The sequence below is a fragment of the Syngnathus scovelli genome, chromosome 12, assembly GCF_024217435.2.
Source record: "Syngnathus scovelli strain Florida chromosome 12, RoL_Ssco_1.2, whole genome shotgun sequence".
NCBI classification, from domain to species: domain Eukaryota; kingdom Metazoa; phylum Chordata; class Actinopteri; order Syngnathiformes; family Syngnathidae; genus Syngnathus; species Syngnathus scovelli.
In genome coordinates this window covers 407,853-427,500 of record NC_090858.1, presented here as the reverse complement: position 1 = coordinate 427,500, position 19,648 = coordinate 407,853, and the positions used below count along the sequence as shown (strand labels likewise).

At 44.3% G+C, this 19,648-nt stretch overlaps 2 protein-coding genes across 5 annotated transcripts in view; both read left to right on the top strand.

The window, feature by feature from the left end:
* The window catches only part of vax1 (ventral anterior homeobox 1), a 9,983-nt gene extending 4,458 nt beyond the window's left edge, over window positions 1-5,525 (top strand). The window contains exon 3 of the mRNA XM_049735893.2: window positions 3,079-5,525. Within this exon, the coding sequence (XP_049591850.1) occupies window positions 3,079-3,597 (519 nt within the window). The 3' untranslated portion in view covers window positions 3,598-5,525. The remainder of the gene's footprint in view (window positions 1-3,078) is intronic.
* Window positions 5,526-7,518: 1,993 nt separating this feature from the next.
* Window positions 7,519-19,510, top strand: atp6v1ba (ATPase, H+ transporting, lysosomal, V1 subunit B, member a). Of its 4 annotated transcripts, none has more exons than XR_011087930.1 (15): window positions 7,519-7,786; window positions 12,188-12,243; window positions 12,481-12,579; window positions 12,726-12,819; window positions 12,931-13,008; window positions 13,116-13,255; window positions 14,105-14,206; window positions 15,572-15,669; window positions 15,742-15,865; window positions 17,062-17,212; window positions 17,758-17,840; window positions 17,911-18,015; window positions 18,260-18,389; window positions 18,644-19,247; window positions 19,308-19,510. XR_011087930.1 is itself a non-coding variant. In XM_049735890.2 (14 exons), exons 1-14 carry the CDS (start codon window positions 7,672-7,674, stop codon window positions 18,784-18,786), a joined length of 1,518 nt encoding a protein of 505 aa, XP_049591847.1. In that variant the 5' UTR covers window positions 7,519-7,671; the 3' UTR covers window positions 18,787-19,510. The 4 variants fall into 4 exon arrangements, 1 of the variants encoding a protein (XP_049591847.1); XR_011087929.1 differs by having other exon boundaries at window positions 19,300-19,510; XR_011087928.1 differs by having other exon boundaries at window positions 18,644-19,260; window positions 19,300-19,510.
* The last annotated feature ends 138 nt before the right edge of the window (window positions 19,511-19,648 follow it).

The following is a 19,648-nucleotide window of genomic DNA, read 5'->3' as shown; positions in this document are numbered from 1 at the left end:
GAAATTGCTTGATTTGAATTTCATTTCCCTTGGCCACTGGACGACTCCACGCTTGACCCTCCTTGCTATCCTCAGACGTTGCTTCATTTCATCTGTATTTCAAATGTGATCTCGTGTGAAAATCACATTTAGCCAAACAACTCTGACTGTGCTTGTATTTTTGCTTCCGTAAATGTAAGTGCCCTTCCATTCGGAAGAAAAGATGAGTGCAGTGCGATGGGCTGCGCAGATTCAAAAGAAGCACCAATTAAGATGAATGTAATATTCACCGACGTATTTTAGTTTTAGATTTCTTTTCTGTGATTCCACAGGCACATTGTTACACCGTGGATCTTTACGATTTCGGCTTTAAGAACCTTTCTAAAAAAGAAATGCGGGAAGCAAAATGTTCGCACACAATGTGTGTGTGTGCGTGCGTGTGTGTGTGTGTGTCAAGGTTAGACGAGTATCCATTTGACCTCTTAATATACTTCATAGAGCAATGACATTTGGATGCATGCGCTCCATTGCGGCTGGAGGCAACGGTGATGAAAGACGGCATGAAACGAAAAGATTGTGGACGGACGTTCTCACTTGGATGTGTCAAGGGGTCAGCTAAAGTTCAGGCGCTGCGGCTGAACTGCATTTGCACTTTTGAGTTTGACACCATATTTCAAAGCGGCTCAACTTTGGAGGATTTGGACTTGAAGTCATCGAGCCAGTCTGTTTTCTGGCTTCGGAGCCTTTTCGAGCTCAAGTCTTATTTGTCGGTCTTCATCTTTAATTAATTTGCAAAATTAATAAACGGTGCCATTTAGCATGGCCGAAGGTGATTGAGTCCTTTTTGCAGCAGTCTGCAGGGCAAAATCCAGATTTCTTTTCTCTTTTTTTTGCCACGCTTTCTCAGAGTCACTTCTCAGTGACCAAATGACATACATGATTGGATTAACATTCAGTCCAAATAAGTCACATGTTGCTACATGAATCAATCATTTCTATTCTCATCTTATCCTTGACGTGTGATCTCCAAAGTGGACTCAAACATCATTTACTCTTCCTTTTGCTTTGAGCAACAGGGTCTTTACTTAGGTAACAAAGAGAGCGTTGTTGACGTCAAACGCTTCAAATCATTTGGTAACTGAATAATGACGACGAATATGTTTGGCTTTTGGGACTAAGCAGTTAGGGGGGGAAAAGAACAATACAGTAGCTCTTTCAAAATAACAAATAAAGGATCTTCTGAATCCTTCCCTTCAAAAATTCGACAACCCCCTTATATTTATTTCTACAGACTTTGAGCCACTTGCGCTAGTTCAGAATTATTGACTGGTGAGCCTCCGAAAAAAGAAGAACAAAATTCATTGCTGCAGTTTATTTGAATTGAGATGTTTGAGCATACACAAATGGACACGAGATGATTCGCAGCAGAGTTAAGGCACGCGTGACAAATAGAAAATAATGCATTGCGTGTTTGTCTTTAGTTGTTAAGGATCATCATTTTTACGATAACAAATGTACATGACATGATTACGTTTGGCGATTGACGGATGATTTTTTTGGAGTTACTTTTACAAAAGCGTACATTTTCATAATTGCATTTATAAAAACCACGATATGATCTCAGTTTAGAATACAGTGACGACAAAAAAATCCATAAATGCTTTGCAACGCGGCACATCAACAAATAGATTCACTTGCATTTTCAGTCTAACCAGATTTAAGAATATTTGGAAGTTTTATTCGCGAGAATGAAATAAACACAAAACGTGATAAGGTCAAAAAAGAGCTCTCAAGAAAAATTCGACAAATATTTTGGAACTTACTATGCTCCTTGACACATTAGTAAATAGATTGGATTGGAGCGACTGGACCTTTCAAGATTGTCTGTCCGTGCCTCACCAACTCCTCGAACGAATATTTCCTATATTAACTATACTAACTATAATAAGTCCTGGCTCCTCATTTATTTTAGATTTCAATGATGGATGTACTTGAATATTTGCTGATGTAAAGACAAACGGCAGGCAAAATCTTCATCTGTCGTGTCTGCGATGTCATTTGACGGACTTTGAACAGAACTGCACTATACGGTCTTTGTTGAGGCCTTTAATGCGTGTGGAACATCCACGCCGCTCCGCTGTACAGTATGTGCATTACACGACCTGATTAATGCGACCTTGTAAATAAAATACATCAATTGCGCATAACCTGGGATTTTGTTGATAGCTGAAAAAAATGCTTTTGGTCGCATTGAGAAAGGAATTAATTAGTGGCGCTCCAGAAAACACCTTTCATGAGCCACACAACACGCGAGTTAATTTTCTACGTATTTAATCAGCATGGCTGTGGAGCAACTGCACTGCAGTGATTTATTTCTACATGGCTGTGAGCTTCAAAGGAGTATGAGCCAAAGGTTAGTTAAGAGCGGAATCAAAAATGCTAAGCACCTAATATGTATACATATTTATCCACCTCAATGCAGATGGTTTTATGTAGAAGCGTGACTTGTAAACCCTTAGCAAACAAACAAAAAAATTCCCTTTCTACACGGCTGGACTGGGAATCTTTATAATCCATCTGATTTATAGATTTTGTCACACTATATTTTGAAACCTATTCCAGAAATGAACAGCAGAAACACACATTTTGTTTTTATGTTTCTTTTTTTTTTTTTTAAATTCAAGCCTGCATTACAGCCAAGCTCTCCAAAACAATATCAAGTTATGTCTACAGCAAATACAACTTTAAAAAAAATAAAAAAAAGATTTACAGACACAGGGTTTGGGTTGATGGATGGATGGACTGATGGATGGATGGATGGATGGATGGATGGATGGATGGATGGATGGATGGATGGATGGACGGACGGACGGACGGACGGACGGACGGACGGACGGACGGACGGACGGACGGACGGACGGACGGACGGACGGACGGACGGACGGACGGACGGACGGACGGATGGATGGATAGACTGACCGAGGGACGGACGGATGGATGGAGAAGTAGGGTTCCCTATGTCCATGGTCCTTTTTTTGTATTGCAATCCTTTGCATATTTAAGAATTCCTTTTTTTTTGTTTTTTTGTTTTGTCTACAGGTAAAGGTTTGGTTCCAGAATCGGCGCACCAAGCAGAAAAAAGACCAGGGGAAAGACTCGGAGCTGCGCTCAGTGGTGTCGGAGACGGCGGCGACCTGCAGTGTCCTGAGATTGCTGGAGCAGGGTCGGCTTCTCACGCCCTCGGGCCTGCCGGGCATCTTGCCCCACTGCGGGAGCGGCGCTTTGGGCTCTGCCCTGCGGCCCCCATCCATCAGTATGGGCGGCAATAGCGGCAGCGGCGGCGGGAGCCCGACTCTACCCGCCGTCAGCGGCTCCGGGACGGTGCCCGGGCTGCAGAGCTCGGCGGCGGCGGCGGCGGCTCACGGCTTGTTTGGCTTCCCCGTGCCCTCCTTACTCAGCGGCGTGGCCAGCCGCATGTCGTCCAACCCGCTGACGGTGGCCAGTTCGTTGGCCGGCAATCTGCAAGAACTCTCGGCCCGCTATTTGAGCTCTTCAGCTTTTGAGCCCTACTCGCGGACCAATGGCAAAGAATCCATGGAGAAGAAGATTGTGGACTGACGCACTGTTTTCATATGTATGCTTTTGGCTTCACCTGTCTTTGTTCCGTCACAGTGTTCTGTAAATGTCGGCTAATCATCTAGATCCATATCTTTTGAAAATGTTTATGATGAAGGAGTGATTTCGAGAGGCCATTTCCAAAGGGATTCTTTTCAAATCTCGACACCTTGAAGTATTCCTTGGAAAAATTGGAGGAGCGCACACCGCATAGGCTTTCAAAAGATACAAGAGACGCGTGTCTTGACTGTGTCATATTCTTTCATTGTATTGGCTAGGTCAAACGAGACCCACCACGTGCGTGAGTAGTTGTAGAGAAGAGAAAGAAGCCATTTTTGTCCCTCCTTTCCTCCCTAAGCCCCCAGCAGAAGCAAATCACGGTCAGTGTGTCTTGTAGTATATTCATTGGTTGGTGAGAAGCTGACTTCAAGCAAAAGAAAAGCGATTGTCTTCTGAAGACTGAAATCTTTTTTTCACGACACATCTGTGGCTGGCGTTTTTGTCCTCAAGTTGCAGTAGCTAACCTTTCCGTTTGATCATTTTTCCCTCCTCGTCCGTGATTTCAGTAGCATTGTGCGTGGCTTTTGCTGTATAGTCAGTCTGTAAGAAAACGCTTGCTCTTCACCCGGCCGGCACCAGTAGTGTGCTGCTCGCTGTGATGAGCACCAAAATGGGAAAAGGTTTCTCAGCCTTGAAGAAATCCCGTTAGCGGCCATTCAGGCAGAAACAAATGAGATGTATGTTGTTATTTTATTGTAAATTATTCCATTTTGTAATGATGACATTATTAGTACCTTTATCTGGTAATCAAGGATGAAGGAATGAATTGAGTAATCTGTTAAAAGATATTTGGTGCTGTGCTGTGAGATTTGTCAAACGTGGAGTACAAATGTGGATATATATACTATATATATATATATATAGATATATATATAGATATAGATAGATAGATACTGTAAATCGGGCATTCTGTTTGACTACATGCGTTGCCTTTTTTTTTTTTTTTTAATTCATCTTCCCATTCATCTAATACATGGTGGTTTGATACGTACGACGGCGATTTTTTCAATCTTTCAATGCTCAAAAGGTCAGCGCTCTTGATCATGATGGATTCTGCCAACACACTCTTTCCGCTGTATCGTGCAATATTTGATTTGATTTGATTTGTTTTGCTCTTAATACCATACAGCAAAAAAGAAGGAACTTTGGTCAGAGGGAAACTATTCAGGATCGCACTTCTAGGTTCAGATAAAGGAAAGCATTTGTTTCGACACCATCTGTCTTGGGAGGAGGATGAGGGAATGAAGGTCGCATTTATGTATGCTTCCTAACACCCCTCCAACCATCCTCCAAAGCTCCCCCACCTATTCTCTTCCTTCACCCTAAGCCCAATTAGGATGAAGATATGTGTTTTTTTCAAAGTGTGTGTGTGTGTGCGTGTGTGCGTTTTGGGGTGGTGGGGTCGACATGGGGGGCAGTCATAGGAGCAGACCACCAACACATTTTCTCTCGTCACATGGTCCTCAGAGTATTCAAGCTGAGGAAAGAGAGGTCACAACCTGACTTGTTTTCTTTCTTTCTTTCTTTCTTTCTTTCTTTCTTTCTTTCTTTCTTTCTTTCTTTCTTTCTTTCTTTCTTTCTTTCTTTCTTTCTTTCTTTCTTTCTCGAGCCTTGCGTGTCAGCGCTAATGTACTCACACCCCCCTTGCAAGAGTAATCGTGAGGTCATTGCACTGAAAAAATATTTCAAAGAAGCTCCTTTTTTTGTCTTCATGTGCGGAGGGGAAACAACGTGCTGCGTCGCTCGCTTTATTAGCCCGCTTTTTTCAAAACAAATGAATCCCATTAAGTTATCAAACAAGTGCAAATGCTCAGAGATGATCCACTTTCTGGATTTGTAAAGCAGAAAGCCCAATTAAAGTATGACATTTACATCGCTTGAATTATTACTTGAGCTTTGTTGGGTTGCCGCTAAAATTGTAGACATGTCGATTGAACAAAAACATGAACATTGAGTCGATAATAAATTCCATCATTTGTCTTTTAAGGCGGCATGACGGAGCACCGGTTAACATGTCTGCCTCACCGGTTAACACGACCGCCCGCCCGCCCGCCCGCCTCCGAGCTGAGTGGACTGGAGCAGGCTGCGATTCCGGCTCAGGCCTCCCTCCCTGTGTGGAGTTTGCGTGTTCTCGTCGTGCCTGCGTGGCTTTCCTCCCACATTCCCAAGACATGCTAGACATAGACAAAGACATTGGAAGCAGTGTTCCGCCCGCCCGCCCTCATGAATAAACAGATGCCTAAAAAGAAATGAGAATATCGGCGCTCTAACATTATTTTTCTTCTTCTGTTTCATGCTTGATGTCCTGCGAGCTGACAAAATAATAATAACAACAAGGATCATCCTGGTTGGGTAGGGCAAATCTATTTGGTGTGCCAAGCTATGACTCGTGTTTAGGTATTTGATACTATCTTTTTTAGTCGCAGCTTGGTTCGTTTAAAGTTGTACACAAAAGTGTCACTTTCATTGGAATCCTTTTTGACTTCCAGCATACAGGTAGTACATTCAATAGCAAGGGAGCTTGGCTGAGCAATTATATTCATTGGCAAACATATCAGTCATTGTAGGAGGTCCATTGTTGAAATAAATTCATCCAGATTTCAAGCCTATAAATAGGCAGGCTTTTGTTTGATATGGAAGCCAGGGGTGTTCTGTGACCCGCACAATCTGCTGTTGTTATTCATTAGCGGACCTGCGATATGACGTTTTCAAGCATGTCAAAGACCATCTATTCAGTCATTGACTGCATCTACAAGTAGAATGTGGAATGAATTCTTCAGGCTGCCAGACTCCAAGTGACCAAGAATCACATTGCAGGGTGTCGTTGCAAAGGCAGCTTTTTCTTATACGCTACCCAACTCAATTGGTATATCACGAAAATCAAATCAATCCCAATGTTTTCTTATTATTGAGATTTTCATCAATTATTCGTCATAAAAAAAGATTTGAATTTTGAAGCGCTTTCTTTCATGCATTTGTTGTTGACGCACAAAGGGAACATTGGTTACAAGCTTCGTAGAAAATAGTCATGGAAAAATGGAAAAGGATCAGCTGTTTGCATTGGTACGGTTGTAAAATACAGCTTCACGCATCCGGGAGGAGATCCAACCCCTTTGACCTCATCATGAAAGAGTGGAGACAACAGGTACGTATTTAGAAAACGAGGGCGCAGCTTGTGTAGGCACAAGTCCTTCACTTGCATTATTTGTCTATTTTTGCATGCATCCTGAAATGTTTGAATGAGCTCTCAAGGGACTAGCATCAGCCTCAACCTGGCAGTGCTTGCCTCTTCAGTTTTGTAGTGCTTTTTTTTGGTGTTATATGCATGATGTGTGGCTGCCTGCCTGCCTGCCAGCAGAAGTGCTAGTTAGGTAGGGGCCATGGTTCAATCATCTTCAAACACATATTTTAGCTCATGTACAGATGAAGAATGTTCCATAAAGTGACCGACAACACTTCCAGGTACCTTGCACCTCACTGACATGAGAGGTACAAGATAAAATCAATCTCTGGGCACTAGGTTTGTGCCCATTTGAAGTCGAGCTGGACGAGGTGTCCAACTCTTTGTGTAGGCGGGCTGGACAACTTTTTTTTTTTTTTTTTATATACACATCCACTGCTTGGCATAGTTTAAAAAATGGCCGTTTTGTGCTGCTGTTGGTATGAAAACAGCCACATTTATAATAATGCAAAAACTAAACTTGGAAAATACTGGCCAACCAAGGGGCCAAAAGAAAAAGTTTCTTTGGTCAAATTATTTGGTGAATGCTTTTGTTTGTTTAGCATTAAATTCTTCTTGCAGAGACTCGGTGACGCCTAAAAGCAGTGCGTGCGGCGGCGGCGCATCGCAGCTCAGCGCTCAGAGCTCAGCGCTCAACTGGGTTTCCGCCACCGTCGTCATCCGCTTAGTCAGTCAGTCATATGACCGCTGTCATCTGGCTTGTGCAGCACCGGCCCGGCTAGCTAAAATCACCGAAGAACCTTCTCGTTGTCAACTTGTCGTCAATCAATCCCGCAATGGCAACATTGGTGGCAAACCGGGCGATGGACAACGGCTTGGCAGCAGCGGCGGCGGCAGCGAGGACGCACACTCAAGCTGTGACCAGGAATTACATCTCTCAACCGAGGCTAAGTACGCTGCTTCGAGCTGCTAGCTAGCGTAGCTATAGGCTAACACAGATGGCAGAAGAGAGTAAATATATATGTATATATCCTGATGTTGCTACCGAAAATTCACCCCAATAGCTGTTGAAATCTAATATCACGTTGCAGCTGTATCAAATGTGTCCTTTGACTCACTGCCTTCAATTCAATTTCCAAAAGTGTCATTCGTATCAAGTAGCAAAAATGTGAAGTTACCTCGTAAGCTATTGCTAAAGGTGGCTAACGTGGCTTATTTTGGCGAGATGTCATTCTCGCATTCGCTAAATGGTCGCTATTAAGACAAGGGTTGAAAATGTTTCTATTGGCATTTGTTGTCGGGACGACTGCACTCCAGTCTTTGGCCTGCAAGTCATGCTGTAAAGCTCCGGTGGGGGTGGCCGCCGCTGAGGCGATTTCTGGAATGATTTCGATCAACGGTGCTTGTGACATGGCTCGCCTGTCAAAATGTTTGCACATCAGCATATTCTCCGGGAAACTCGGCAGAACCCCGTACGCTTGGCGAAGAGCAAACGATGAGGATTTGTCATGTGACACGATCACGAGCGAAGGTCACGTGAATCGTGGACTCGTTGGAGACGCTTGCCGCATTCATGACTCGACTCACTCATGTGTCATGTTTGTTATTGTAAAATACGAAAAGAACAGAACAGAAAAGAAAAGAAGTGTCAACATACATTTAAGCATGAGTTCTTTGTGTACACAAAGCGTGCACTGACTATTATTGCATATGAGCAATCTTTGGAACAATTATGCTCATCATGGAGCGTCGTGATCACAATGGAGATGAATTGCACAGCCCTGCCGCGGATGATGAATTCTCCAATGGTGCATTACTGCTATGAATGTTGTTGGATTCGTTTTTTTGAAAGCAACCTCTGTTCCCTAACATTGCTTTCACCACACAACACCATGATGATGTTCTGTTGTTTTCGTGTACCTTTATGTCAGAGAGGCAAGTACTGTATGTATAAACTAAAAGCCTCTTGGAGAATGAGAAGAAAATGACTTAATGGACCTTGGCCCATCTTAGTGCGAGGACAAGGGTATTTTGGAATGCAGCCCTTGTACTTAGCCCTAACAATGTGAAATGCTGTAATTCTGCTGCCAAGACGTTTTTTTGTGAAGCATATTTGAACTGCTACATGAGCTTGCCGCAGTCTTTCTGATTAGCTGCATCCGTTCACTGGCCTTGGACTAAAGATGGGGAGCTGATGTAAAAGGCTCCATTTACAGTTGCAAGAGACTCCTTCCAATTTGCTGTCCCGTATCTATTTTTTGTTGTCGGCCTATTCGAGAAATCAAACGGCACGAAAGCTTTGTTTCCTGAATGCGCTAACAAAAATTGCCACAGTATTATCCCAGCTTAGGCCTAACAGCACAGTGTTCACCGCCGCCGTTTCTTGGATTTTGTTTTGTTTTGTTTGCCAGGCATCGTTGCTTTTTTTAAAATGAAGCTTTTTGCTGTGGTAAATGGCAAACGGAATGCTTTTATCTACACTGTATTGTGCTCAAGGAACTTTACAAATACCATAAAAAAACAAAAAAAAAGTCAAATATACTCTCTGCGTAGAAAAAAAAATTGCCATCCACACTTGATTTGTTTCCAAACTTTTTCCCTGTGGACATGGTCTGGGAGAGTCTCAAGGTCAGCGATAGGTGAGATATACTAAGCCTAGCCCAAGGCCAAACATCTATAGGCTAAGCCACTCATTGCAAACGACCTAGCGCAATTCCTAAAGTTGTGGCACCCAATGTCTCTGTCGGTGACGGCAAATGCTGCCGCCGCCGCCGCTGCCGCTACTTTGAAGCAAATGACAACAGCTCAACATGAATGCGGGCGCGCATGTCACACAGTTCATAAGATCAATGCTTTAGGCAACGTTTGAAAAGGCACCAAATGAGGACCTTTTTCCATCGTACTGCGTCTTTTCTTTCTGCAGGCTTTTGTCTCTCTGGTGTCAAACAAGACAAAAGCTATTAGTCCATGAAATGGTGGCCTTTGTTTTAGCCTTTGCTGCATTCTGACATCAAGCGCAATGAAAAGACATAGAGCAAGGCACAGTGCAGCTTTTGTGAACATTTAATTAGTCGCGGTGATAATTGAAAGCCTCGTCTGTCATTTCCATCCAAAACTTGCCTCATTTGTATTCTAATGAGCAAACTTGCTCTTCAAGAACCTCTTGTGCAGACGTCCACCCGTCTGTCTGTCTTATTTTTGTCAGAAAGAACAGGAAGTCGTCAACTTGTGACTTGTGGCCAAAAATCCCCCATTCCATGACTCCACTTCCTGCTTTTCACTCCATTTTGACGGTCTTGCTTGGTTTGTTGGTTGGTTCTAAACCAAAGGGAGATTTAGCATCACGTAGCAGTCGCCGTAGCCCTGATGTCGTCGTCGTCGTCGTCATCCACAGTCAATGCGTAGTACTACATGCATCGAGTCATTCCTACCGATTTGACGGCGACATTAAAAAGCCAGCCGGCATGTCCGCAAAAGGTGACGCGCAAAGTGGCGAGGGATGGCTGTATTCATTTTCCTTTGCAAACCAGATATTTGGCTCTTGCAGTGAATGTCGTCATGCAAATGTGTTGATTTGGCAGGCAATTAACATTCCCACTTTGAGCAGGGCTGTGGGAATAGTTGCGAATTTCAAGGTGCACATCACAGCAGCCACTGCTTTGTTGCGCTCATTTATTGTTGGAACATTGGCGCCCCATCCCATCCCATCGCAGCCGGCCGGCTCCAACCTTGCCCCCCCCCCCCCCCCGACTCCGCTTTTTAGCTTGAAAATTGAATTGTGTTGGAATGCTACGTGTCTCTTTTCTCTGGCACTTGTATAGCCTCTTCAGTATTTCACACCAAGGTGTCCTTCAGGGTGCGAGGTCAGGCTAGCAAAACAGCCTCTAGTGGCAGATTAGGACCAATTAACATCTTTGTTCACAAAGGGCTTGGCAGTTGAACAGGCTGCAGGGTGACCCACACTGCGCTTGCATGCCAAGCCAACACCCCCACGCCACGCCACGCCACGCCACGCCACGCCACGCCGCACTTGAACTTCAGTCGAAAAGAAGGGTGGAGAAAGTTTGCCAAACCTAATGGCAATTGTTGCTACTTCACAACTCGTAAATATATGGTCCATTCACTTATGGTGATTGTTATCAAGTGAGAGAAAGCCACCTTCACTTTTTTTTTTTTTTTTTTTGCCTTGGTGATGTTTTTATTCTAAAAGTACAGCTACATATTCAAAAGTTCTGCACAAACGCCACCACAACGCCACACGAAATCAAAAGAAACCAATCTTCAAAACACTTGAATCAATCAATCTTAACAACACTTTGCCCCCCAAGGATAAGAAGCCATTTAAGATTTTCGGGCAGACTACAATCAACTTGCTGTATTCACACGCGTGTTATTGAAGGCATCACTTAAGAAAAAAAATCTGGTAAAACAAAACGATGGACAGCAATGCGTTTGTGAATTTCTGAGGTCGATATTTGATGGAAGAAAAACGATTAACCGGCCCATTCATTCATTCTAAGAATGTACACCGCTTATTTTTCCCATCACTTACAATAAATCTATGAATCAAATTGTACAGGACAAAAAAATGGAGAGAAAAAAAAAAACCTAACCTTATCTTGTGTTGATCTTTTGGTGGCAAAACAAATTCTTTTCAGTCTACGTGAAATTTCAATCCATACTTTTAGAAGGGAGTTGTGCATGATGGATGGCTATACTGAAAGTGGAAATGCATATTTGTCCTAAAATGGACTTCACCTTTACTGGATGTGCCATTAAGATGCTGTAAATGTACAGATTGCCAAAAGCTTTCTATGTAATTACGTCAAGCAATTTTGTGATTATTATTATTTATTATTGTCATCACCAGCCAGTATGTACTTTTGCTGTATCTGTATCTCTTGACATGTTTTGGCAAGTTGGAAATGTGGTTATTATTACCACCCCCCGCATTTTTGATTCCATTTGTGTTGGAGCCGCGGTTGTATAATTTACTCGTGATTTTCTTTAGTGACGAGCCATTCTTTTTTTGAAGATGCTCAGCCGGCCAGCCGGCTTCCAGCTAGCTAGCCGGCCGCCTTGTGTCAATGTAATTGTCCATGGCCTTCATGGTCAGGGCAGACAAGTGAATTTTCTCCATTTGCCTGCCTTTGACATTTGGACCCGGAGCATGTCATGCACAAAGCTCTGCGGATCTTCCAGTTAAAGGTCAACGTGTGATTATTCCGTGGAATTAGTGCCAGCAAGTTGATTGGTAGCTTGTAAATGTGAATACAGTCATAATGATATTGCTTGTAGTTGACTGACACTTGAATGAGAAAAATGAACTGTGTTTTTGATCTTGTCTTTCAGCTTATTCTACAGTGTCAGGAGTGAACGGACCCTTAGTGATTCTGGATCATGTCAAGGTGAGGCAACCTCTACTGTTCTACATGTTTGCTTTATTCACATAGGATAGGAACCTGCTCTTTTGATGGCTCATCATCGCAATCTATTGATCACATGTACTTTCTGTGTAAAACTTGCACTTCAAATTGTAAAATACTTCAGCAGCCTATGGAATGCGCCTGTGTGATTGTTTGGAGTGAGGTCAGTGTTTTTTAATACGGCAACTGTGTATGATCCTTTTTTTTTTTTCCAACTAGTTCCCCAGATATGCTGAAATAGTACACCTGACCTTACCCGATGGCACAAAAAGGAGCGGTCAAGTGCTGGAGGTGATTGGTAGCAAGGCAGTTGTTCAGGTGAGACACAAGCATCCGTCATGGAGCAAGAACAAGCGAGAGAGATGTGTGTGAAACAAACAAGAGGCAAACTTCAGTAACAATGTACAAGCGCTCACATTTTGGACAACGGTATGTTGACAAAGTGCGACGTTACGTCTCTTCAGGTGTTTGAGGGAACATCAGGCATCGATGCCAAGAAGACAGCCTGCGAGTTTACTGGCGATATCTTGCGCACACCCGTTTCCGAAGATATGCTTGGTACGAGGAAGAAAAAAAAAGCCAGCTAGCTCATCAATTCATACTTGAAATGTTTGTGGATAGCAAAGACTAGGTTTTTCACCTCTGTGTCAATTTCCTTGTCTTTTTCAGGGCGCGTGTTCAATGGCTCAGGCAAACCTATTGATCGTGGACCCAGTGTTCTGGCTGAAGACTATTTGGACATTATGGGTACCTGCATGCATTTCCTCGATAGTTCTACTCGCAGTCAATGAGCGCTCCATGTAGCTTAGCTTGTACGAAAGCTCTTTTGGCAAAGCTCCGTGTTTCCTCTCCAGGTCAGCCTATCAATCCTCAGTGCCGTATCTACCCGGAGGAAATGATCCAGACCGGCATCTCTGCCATCGACGGAATGAACAGTATTGCCAGAGGACAGAAGATCCCCATTTTCTCCGCAGCCGGCTTGCCCCACAACGAAGTGAGATCGCACGCACGCGCACACGCACGCAGATCCGGGCTGTCGGTGCTTAAAGCCGTGCTTCTGGAACCTATTTGCCAGTAACGTTCTTGCAAATGCGTATTTGCGTGTCCCGCATTGCGCGACGTATTTGCCAGTAGCGTTTGTTCCAATGTATTTGCAAGTAGCATTTGTTTGAACATATTTGCATTCCAATACATTTTGGAGATCAGCAGGTGACTGTCAAATTTCAAGGTAGGCATGTGCAATCGGGAGAACGAACACAATAGCATCACTTTCTTGAATGATGATTGTATTGAAAAGGGCCGCTAGTGCAGCTGCCTGCTGCCATGTGTAATCTCATTCAGCCTTCCTAATTGGCTGATCAAAAGGGTCCTACTGTAGAATTGGTCAAACAAACACAGCTCCTAATGATGACCCACTTGTCGTGCCAGCTGTGAAATCCTGGCTGCTTATTTCATTAAGTACAAGTCACGTAGGTCATTCATGTTGTGGTGGGGGTTGCTCTATGGACCAGGTGCCTGCTTACCCCTCGGGTGCATGGAGAGGTTAGGGTTAGGGCCGGCCGGATCAACGCACATTAGGTGAAAAGCAGAAAATTCCTCTTCGCTCCTTCTACAAAGGAGTGGCTGGGTTAGGGCCGGCCGGCCGGCCGGATCAACACACATTAGGTGAAAAGCAGAAAATTCCTCTTTGCTCCTTCTACAAAGGAGTGGCTGACTGGCTGGCTGGCTGGCTGGCTGGCCGGCCGGCTGATGACATGGTTTCAAATGAATTTTTGTCTGGAAAAATCAATTGTGGATTTTGTTTTTGTTTTTTTATAATGACACTCCAAACACATTTGTTAAGATTGCAGCCCAGATCTGTCGGCAAGCTGGCCTGGTGCAGAAGTCCAAGGATGTGATGGACTACAGCTCGGAAAACTTTGCCATTGTGTTTGCGGCCATGGGGGTAAGCATCCATCCATCCATCGCTCCATCCATCCATCGCTCCATCCATCCATCGCTCCATCCATCCATCGCTCCATCCATCCATCCATCGCTCCATCCATCCATCGCTCCATCCATCCATCCCTCCAGCCATCCATCCATCCATCCATCCATCCATCCATCCATCCATCCATCCATCCATCCATCCATCCATCCATCCATCCATCCATCCATCCATCCATCCATCCATCGCTCCATCCATCGCTCCATCCATCGCTCCATCCATCCATCCATCCATCCATCCATCCATCCATCCATCCATCCATCCATCCATCCATCCATCCATCCATCCATCCATCCATCCATCCATCCATCCATCCATCCATCCATCCATCCATCCATCCATCCATCCATCCATCCATCCATCCATCCATCCGACGTATTTTCTATCATGCGCGCATCTGTGGCGCTAATCCAGCTCTTAACCCTGAAATGTCCTTTCTCCCAGCCTGCTTTCAGTCTTTTATTCATTAACCTTTCAGTCCTTCTTGTTACTTCTGCACCTCTGAGCATATCCTCCCACCACGTAGAGGTTACTAATTCAAGAGACTCTTAACACTGCCATCCCGCCAGTATCAAATTCTCGTCCCTCCCTCCCTCCCTCCCTCCCTCCCGCCCGCCTGCCTGCCTTTTGTGACAGGTTGACCTTTACCAAAGTCCCAATTTGCTTCACTTGCTGAATCCGCCGTCCAACCCCCCCGCTTCGCTAAGTCACATCCTTTGCAAATAAGCATAAGTCGTTTTTGTGAGTTACATTTCCTGGCGAGTGCAACGAATGTCCTTGATAAAAGATTTCCATGTTTTCTGCAATGTGGCGAGTCACATTCTTCCGGACCTAATGCATTCATTTCATGTTTGAAAACAACAGCTGCGTCGTCGTAATCCATCCAAAAATGCTAGGTGCCCTTTATTATGAATCGCTTGTGTCGTCGTTTACCTTTTCTCAGCACGTGATACTTGGAAGTGCAGTTTCACATCCAAACTAGAGTTGGTGTTTTTTGTTGCTGCTTTTGCAACAGGTCTTGTATTTTCCATGCGTTTTAAAGGATAACGTGGGCTCCCGTTTGAAATGAAAGAGCCATGTGCATATCAAAGTGAACTTCTTATTGATTGTGAATGAACAAAAGATCATAAGCAGATAAACAGCAACACCTTTTTCATGGGTTCACCTGCATTTTGTCCGAGGGGTTGGAGGCGTGCGTCAAAATTGTGGAAATTCGGGATGCAGTCAAATACGACGCATCTCCATCCACGGAGTGTGACGATTCACGGACGGAGGGTTTGATTTTAAAGTCCAGTAAAAGCCATTTGTCCATTTCGCCCCCAGGTCAACATGGAAACTGCTCGTTTCTTCAAGTCTGATTTTGAAGAAAATGGCTCAATGGACAACGTTTGTCTTTTCTTGAACCTGGCTAACGATCCCACGTAAGACTCGTTTGGATTGGATTTACGAGCTGCAGCGACGCAGTGTTAAGTTTCTTCTTTCTTACCAATTAGGATCGAACGTATCATTACTCCTCGCCTGGCATTGACTACAGCAGAATATCTGGCCTACCAGTGTGAGAAACACGTCCTGGTCATCCTCACCGACATGAGCTCCTACGCTGAGGCTCTGAGAGAGGTAAACGCATCTTTGGCGGCTGGCTGATATCCATTTTTTTCTTTTCTTTTCTTTTCTTTTCTTTTCTTTTCTTTTCTTTTCTTTTCTTTTCTTTTCTTTTCTTTTCTTTTCTTTTCTTTTCATGGTGACATGCTCCATATAGAAATAAGCTCCATCCGGCACACCCCGACGAGGATAAGCAGTATAGAAAATGGATGGATACAAATGTAGTACATGGAAACTATTCTTTTGAATTCAGATTGTAAACCAACGTGCAATTCGTGGCTCGAAAATGGTTGGCGGTCAACGCAAATGAAAGCTGAGAGTCTCCGCTTGAAGAGGGAAATCACGGGGCCAAATGTTGCCATTGTGTTTCAAGACGGCGAGTCTTAAATCTATTCATACAAATGGTTCCAAAGTCAAGTGAATTGAGAGCCGAGGGGGAAAGGAAATCCAAGCCGTTTACAGGCTGATGTTGGGGATGAGGACTAAATACGCGTGTCAATTGAAGGCTCAACCTTTACACGCCTGAATAGCAATACGTTATGTTAGTTTCCTCCAGGCTCTTTGTATGTTGCCAACGACGACACATCGTGCAATTCAACTCTTAGCTAGCTGAGTACAGACTCCAAGGTTGCGGTCATCACAAATGAACCATTAAAGCCTGCAATTGTGCTGCCAGCGTATTGAAAAGCAAACTGCGCAGCCTCAAAGGATACAAAAGGGTGAGGAGCAAGGATCGGACTTGCAAGAAAAAGCAAAGGAGAGAAAAGGAGAGAAGGAGAGAAAAGGAGAGAAAAGAAAAGAAAAGGAGAGAAAAGAAAAGAAAAGAAAAGGGTTAACGGGAAGCAGTAAGCAGCAGTAGTTTTCCTCGTCACTCTCAGCTCATAATAAGGTTTCCAGCCTCAAAGTTCATTTCCCCCTTTCCCTAATCTTATGGAGGTTTCATTTCACTTTCTGGGGTTTTGTTCTATTTGCCAGTGTCGTCACCTCATTGTCTCGAAATGAAGATGCGCATTTTAAAAAGATTGAAAAGACACAACGCGTCAAATTGTTCATCTTGAGAATTACATTTCAATTTCTTTTCCTGTCATTGTGACTCAAATCCAGATTGGATAACGCTTGGTGGTAGGTTTTTTTTTTCTGTGTGTGTGTTTTTGTTTTTATGTGGCCCTCTCACTTCCTACTACCAAACAAGCCTTTTCTCCACCTTAAAGGTGTCCGCTGCTCGAGAAGAGGTGCCCGGACGTCGAGGCTTCCCTGGTTACATGTACACCGACTTGGCCACCATCTATGAACGTGCGGGACGAATCGAGGGGAGGAATGGCTCCATCACCCAAATCCCCATTCTCACAATGCCCAATGACGGTACCAGTTGTCAATCCTTAAACAAAAGCTTATAGATCCAAAAAGTGAGCTTTGAGAAATGAGTCCCAGAGTCCAAGTGTGTGTCTATCTTTGCCCTTTTTTTTTTTTCTTCTTTTCCTCCTTCATTCAAGGACCTTCATGGTTCAAATTTTGTGTCGAAAGTGTGTTGTTGTATGGGTTACTTGTTTGGGAATGAAACCAATGAAATGTAAAAAAATGTACGAACTGGAAATGGGCTTGAATATTTCTGAAGTTACCATAGCAACTGCACACTCCTATCTCGTTGAAGAGTAGGTCCCCATTACAGCATTACAGGCGGGTGAGTGTGTTAACCTTTAGTCCAACACGGCTGGCTTCCCAGCCCTTCTCGGGCACTTGATTCAGAGTGAAGGTTGTCAAAATGGCTACTGTGATCCATTTTCATCTTCTATATTTGGCTTTGTTGCTCCAAAGTCTTTATGACACCATGAGCTGGATATGATGAAAATGCCTAGTGTGTTGATGTATTCCATGGTGAAACACATGTCCTGTTCCCCCTTTGAAAGACATCACCCATCCGATTCCTGATCTGACGGGATACATTACTGAGGGTCAGGTGTACGTGGACAGGCAGCTGCACAACCGTCAGGTAGGCTCGCCAAAAAAGGTTTGAAGTCAAGTGTTCTTGAACTGATATTCCAAATATGCTTGTCTTGCAGATCTACCCGCCCATCAATGTTTTGCCCTCTTTGTCCCGTCTGATGAAGTCAGCCATTGGAGAGGGTATGACCAGGAAGGACCACGCTGATGTCTCCAACCAGCTGGTAACGCTCTATATATCCATGTTACAAGTAGTATGTCCAAGCGGGTACAATTACTTCATTGAAGAGTATTTTGGTGCTGACTGACTGACTGACTGACTGACTGACTGACTGACTGACTGACTGACTGACTGACTGACTGACTGACTGACTGACTGACTGACTGACTGACTGACTGACTGACTGACTGACGAGCCATTTTCCCCTCCATGATTCTTTTTCTTTTCATTGACTGTCCCATTTTTAGTATGCCTGCTATGCTATTGGCAAAGATGTTCAAGCCATGAAGGCTGTTGTGGGAGAAGAAGCCCTCACTTCCGATGATCTGCTCTACCTTGAGTTCCTACAGAAATTTGAAAAGAACTTCATTGCCCAGGGTGAGTTGCTTCCACCGTGTGTAGAGCAAACGGACCCCTTTGGCTGCCCGAACACACGCACGCACACGCACGCACAGAACACACACACACGCACGCGCGCACACACACACACACACACACACACACACACACACACACACACACACACACACACACACACACACGTACATGCCTGACCTAAATCAACGTAACCCCTTGGGTTGCCCAAAAACACACCTTTCTAAAAATCCCAACAATGCGTGTCCCTCCCTCAGGGCCGTACGACAACAGGACGGTGTACGAAACCTTGGACATCGGCTGGCAGCTGCTCCGTATCTTCCCCAAGGAGATGCTGAAGAGGATCCCTCAGAGCACATTGGCCGAGTTTTATCCCAGGGAGTCTGCTGCTCGCCACTGAGGGCAACCTTGTGCTTCTTTCTCATCTCCTCCCTCTCTGATGCCGGCAGTCTTTTGCCCTCTACCTTGTGGCACGCAGGTGAATTTTCTTGAGCATCCTGATCCCAAAGCTTCCTTTCCCCAAGGTCACCAACTTCTCTCGCACCGCAAGATCACAGTAGTCCTTTTACCTCGGTGTACCGTAGTGTATTGCTGTGCTGTCCAAATGATGTGGCGTCTGAAAAGTAGTATCTGTGCTAGTTGTTCCTCTTTATTGCAAACAAATGTGATCATATCTGTAAACATTTAGTGAAGCCCATATACTACAGGTGACGCTTCTAATGTCCTGTCCAGAATCGCAAAGCATTTGTCAGTGAACAATGTTCCGTTTGATATGAGCTCAATGGTGTTGTTACGCTCAGCAATCAAATAAACACTCAAAGCCGTCAGTGTGAATGAAGCATGTTCCTGCCAGGCAGCCAGGCTGGCCAGCCAGGCTGGCTAGCCAGGCTGGCCAGCCAGGCAGGCCAGCCAGGCAGCCAGGTAGGTGGTAGTCGTGCCGTACTTGACTCTTTGGGGACCCCATACAAACTATATCATGGATGTTTACATTATTAGTGCTTTGTTGTTTGTTTTGTCTTATATATTGAACATTCCCATTAGTCAGCAAAAACAAAGTTGTTGTGCAATCATGATTGTTTCTTGAGTTTGTGAACAGAATGAAATTAAATTATAAGTGAGTACAATTTGTTATCCGTAATCCATCTATGCAAGCCTCCTCGGCGCACTCATCACAGCCGTCCGTCCGTCCGTCCGTCCGTCTTTCACCACGTCTCTCATCCTGTCACCTCAATTATTTCCAGTTGAAGCCAAATTTATTTCGT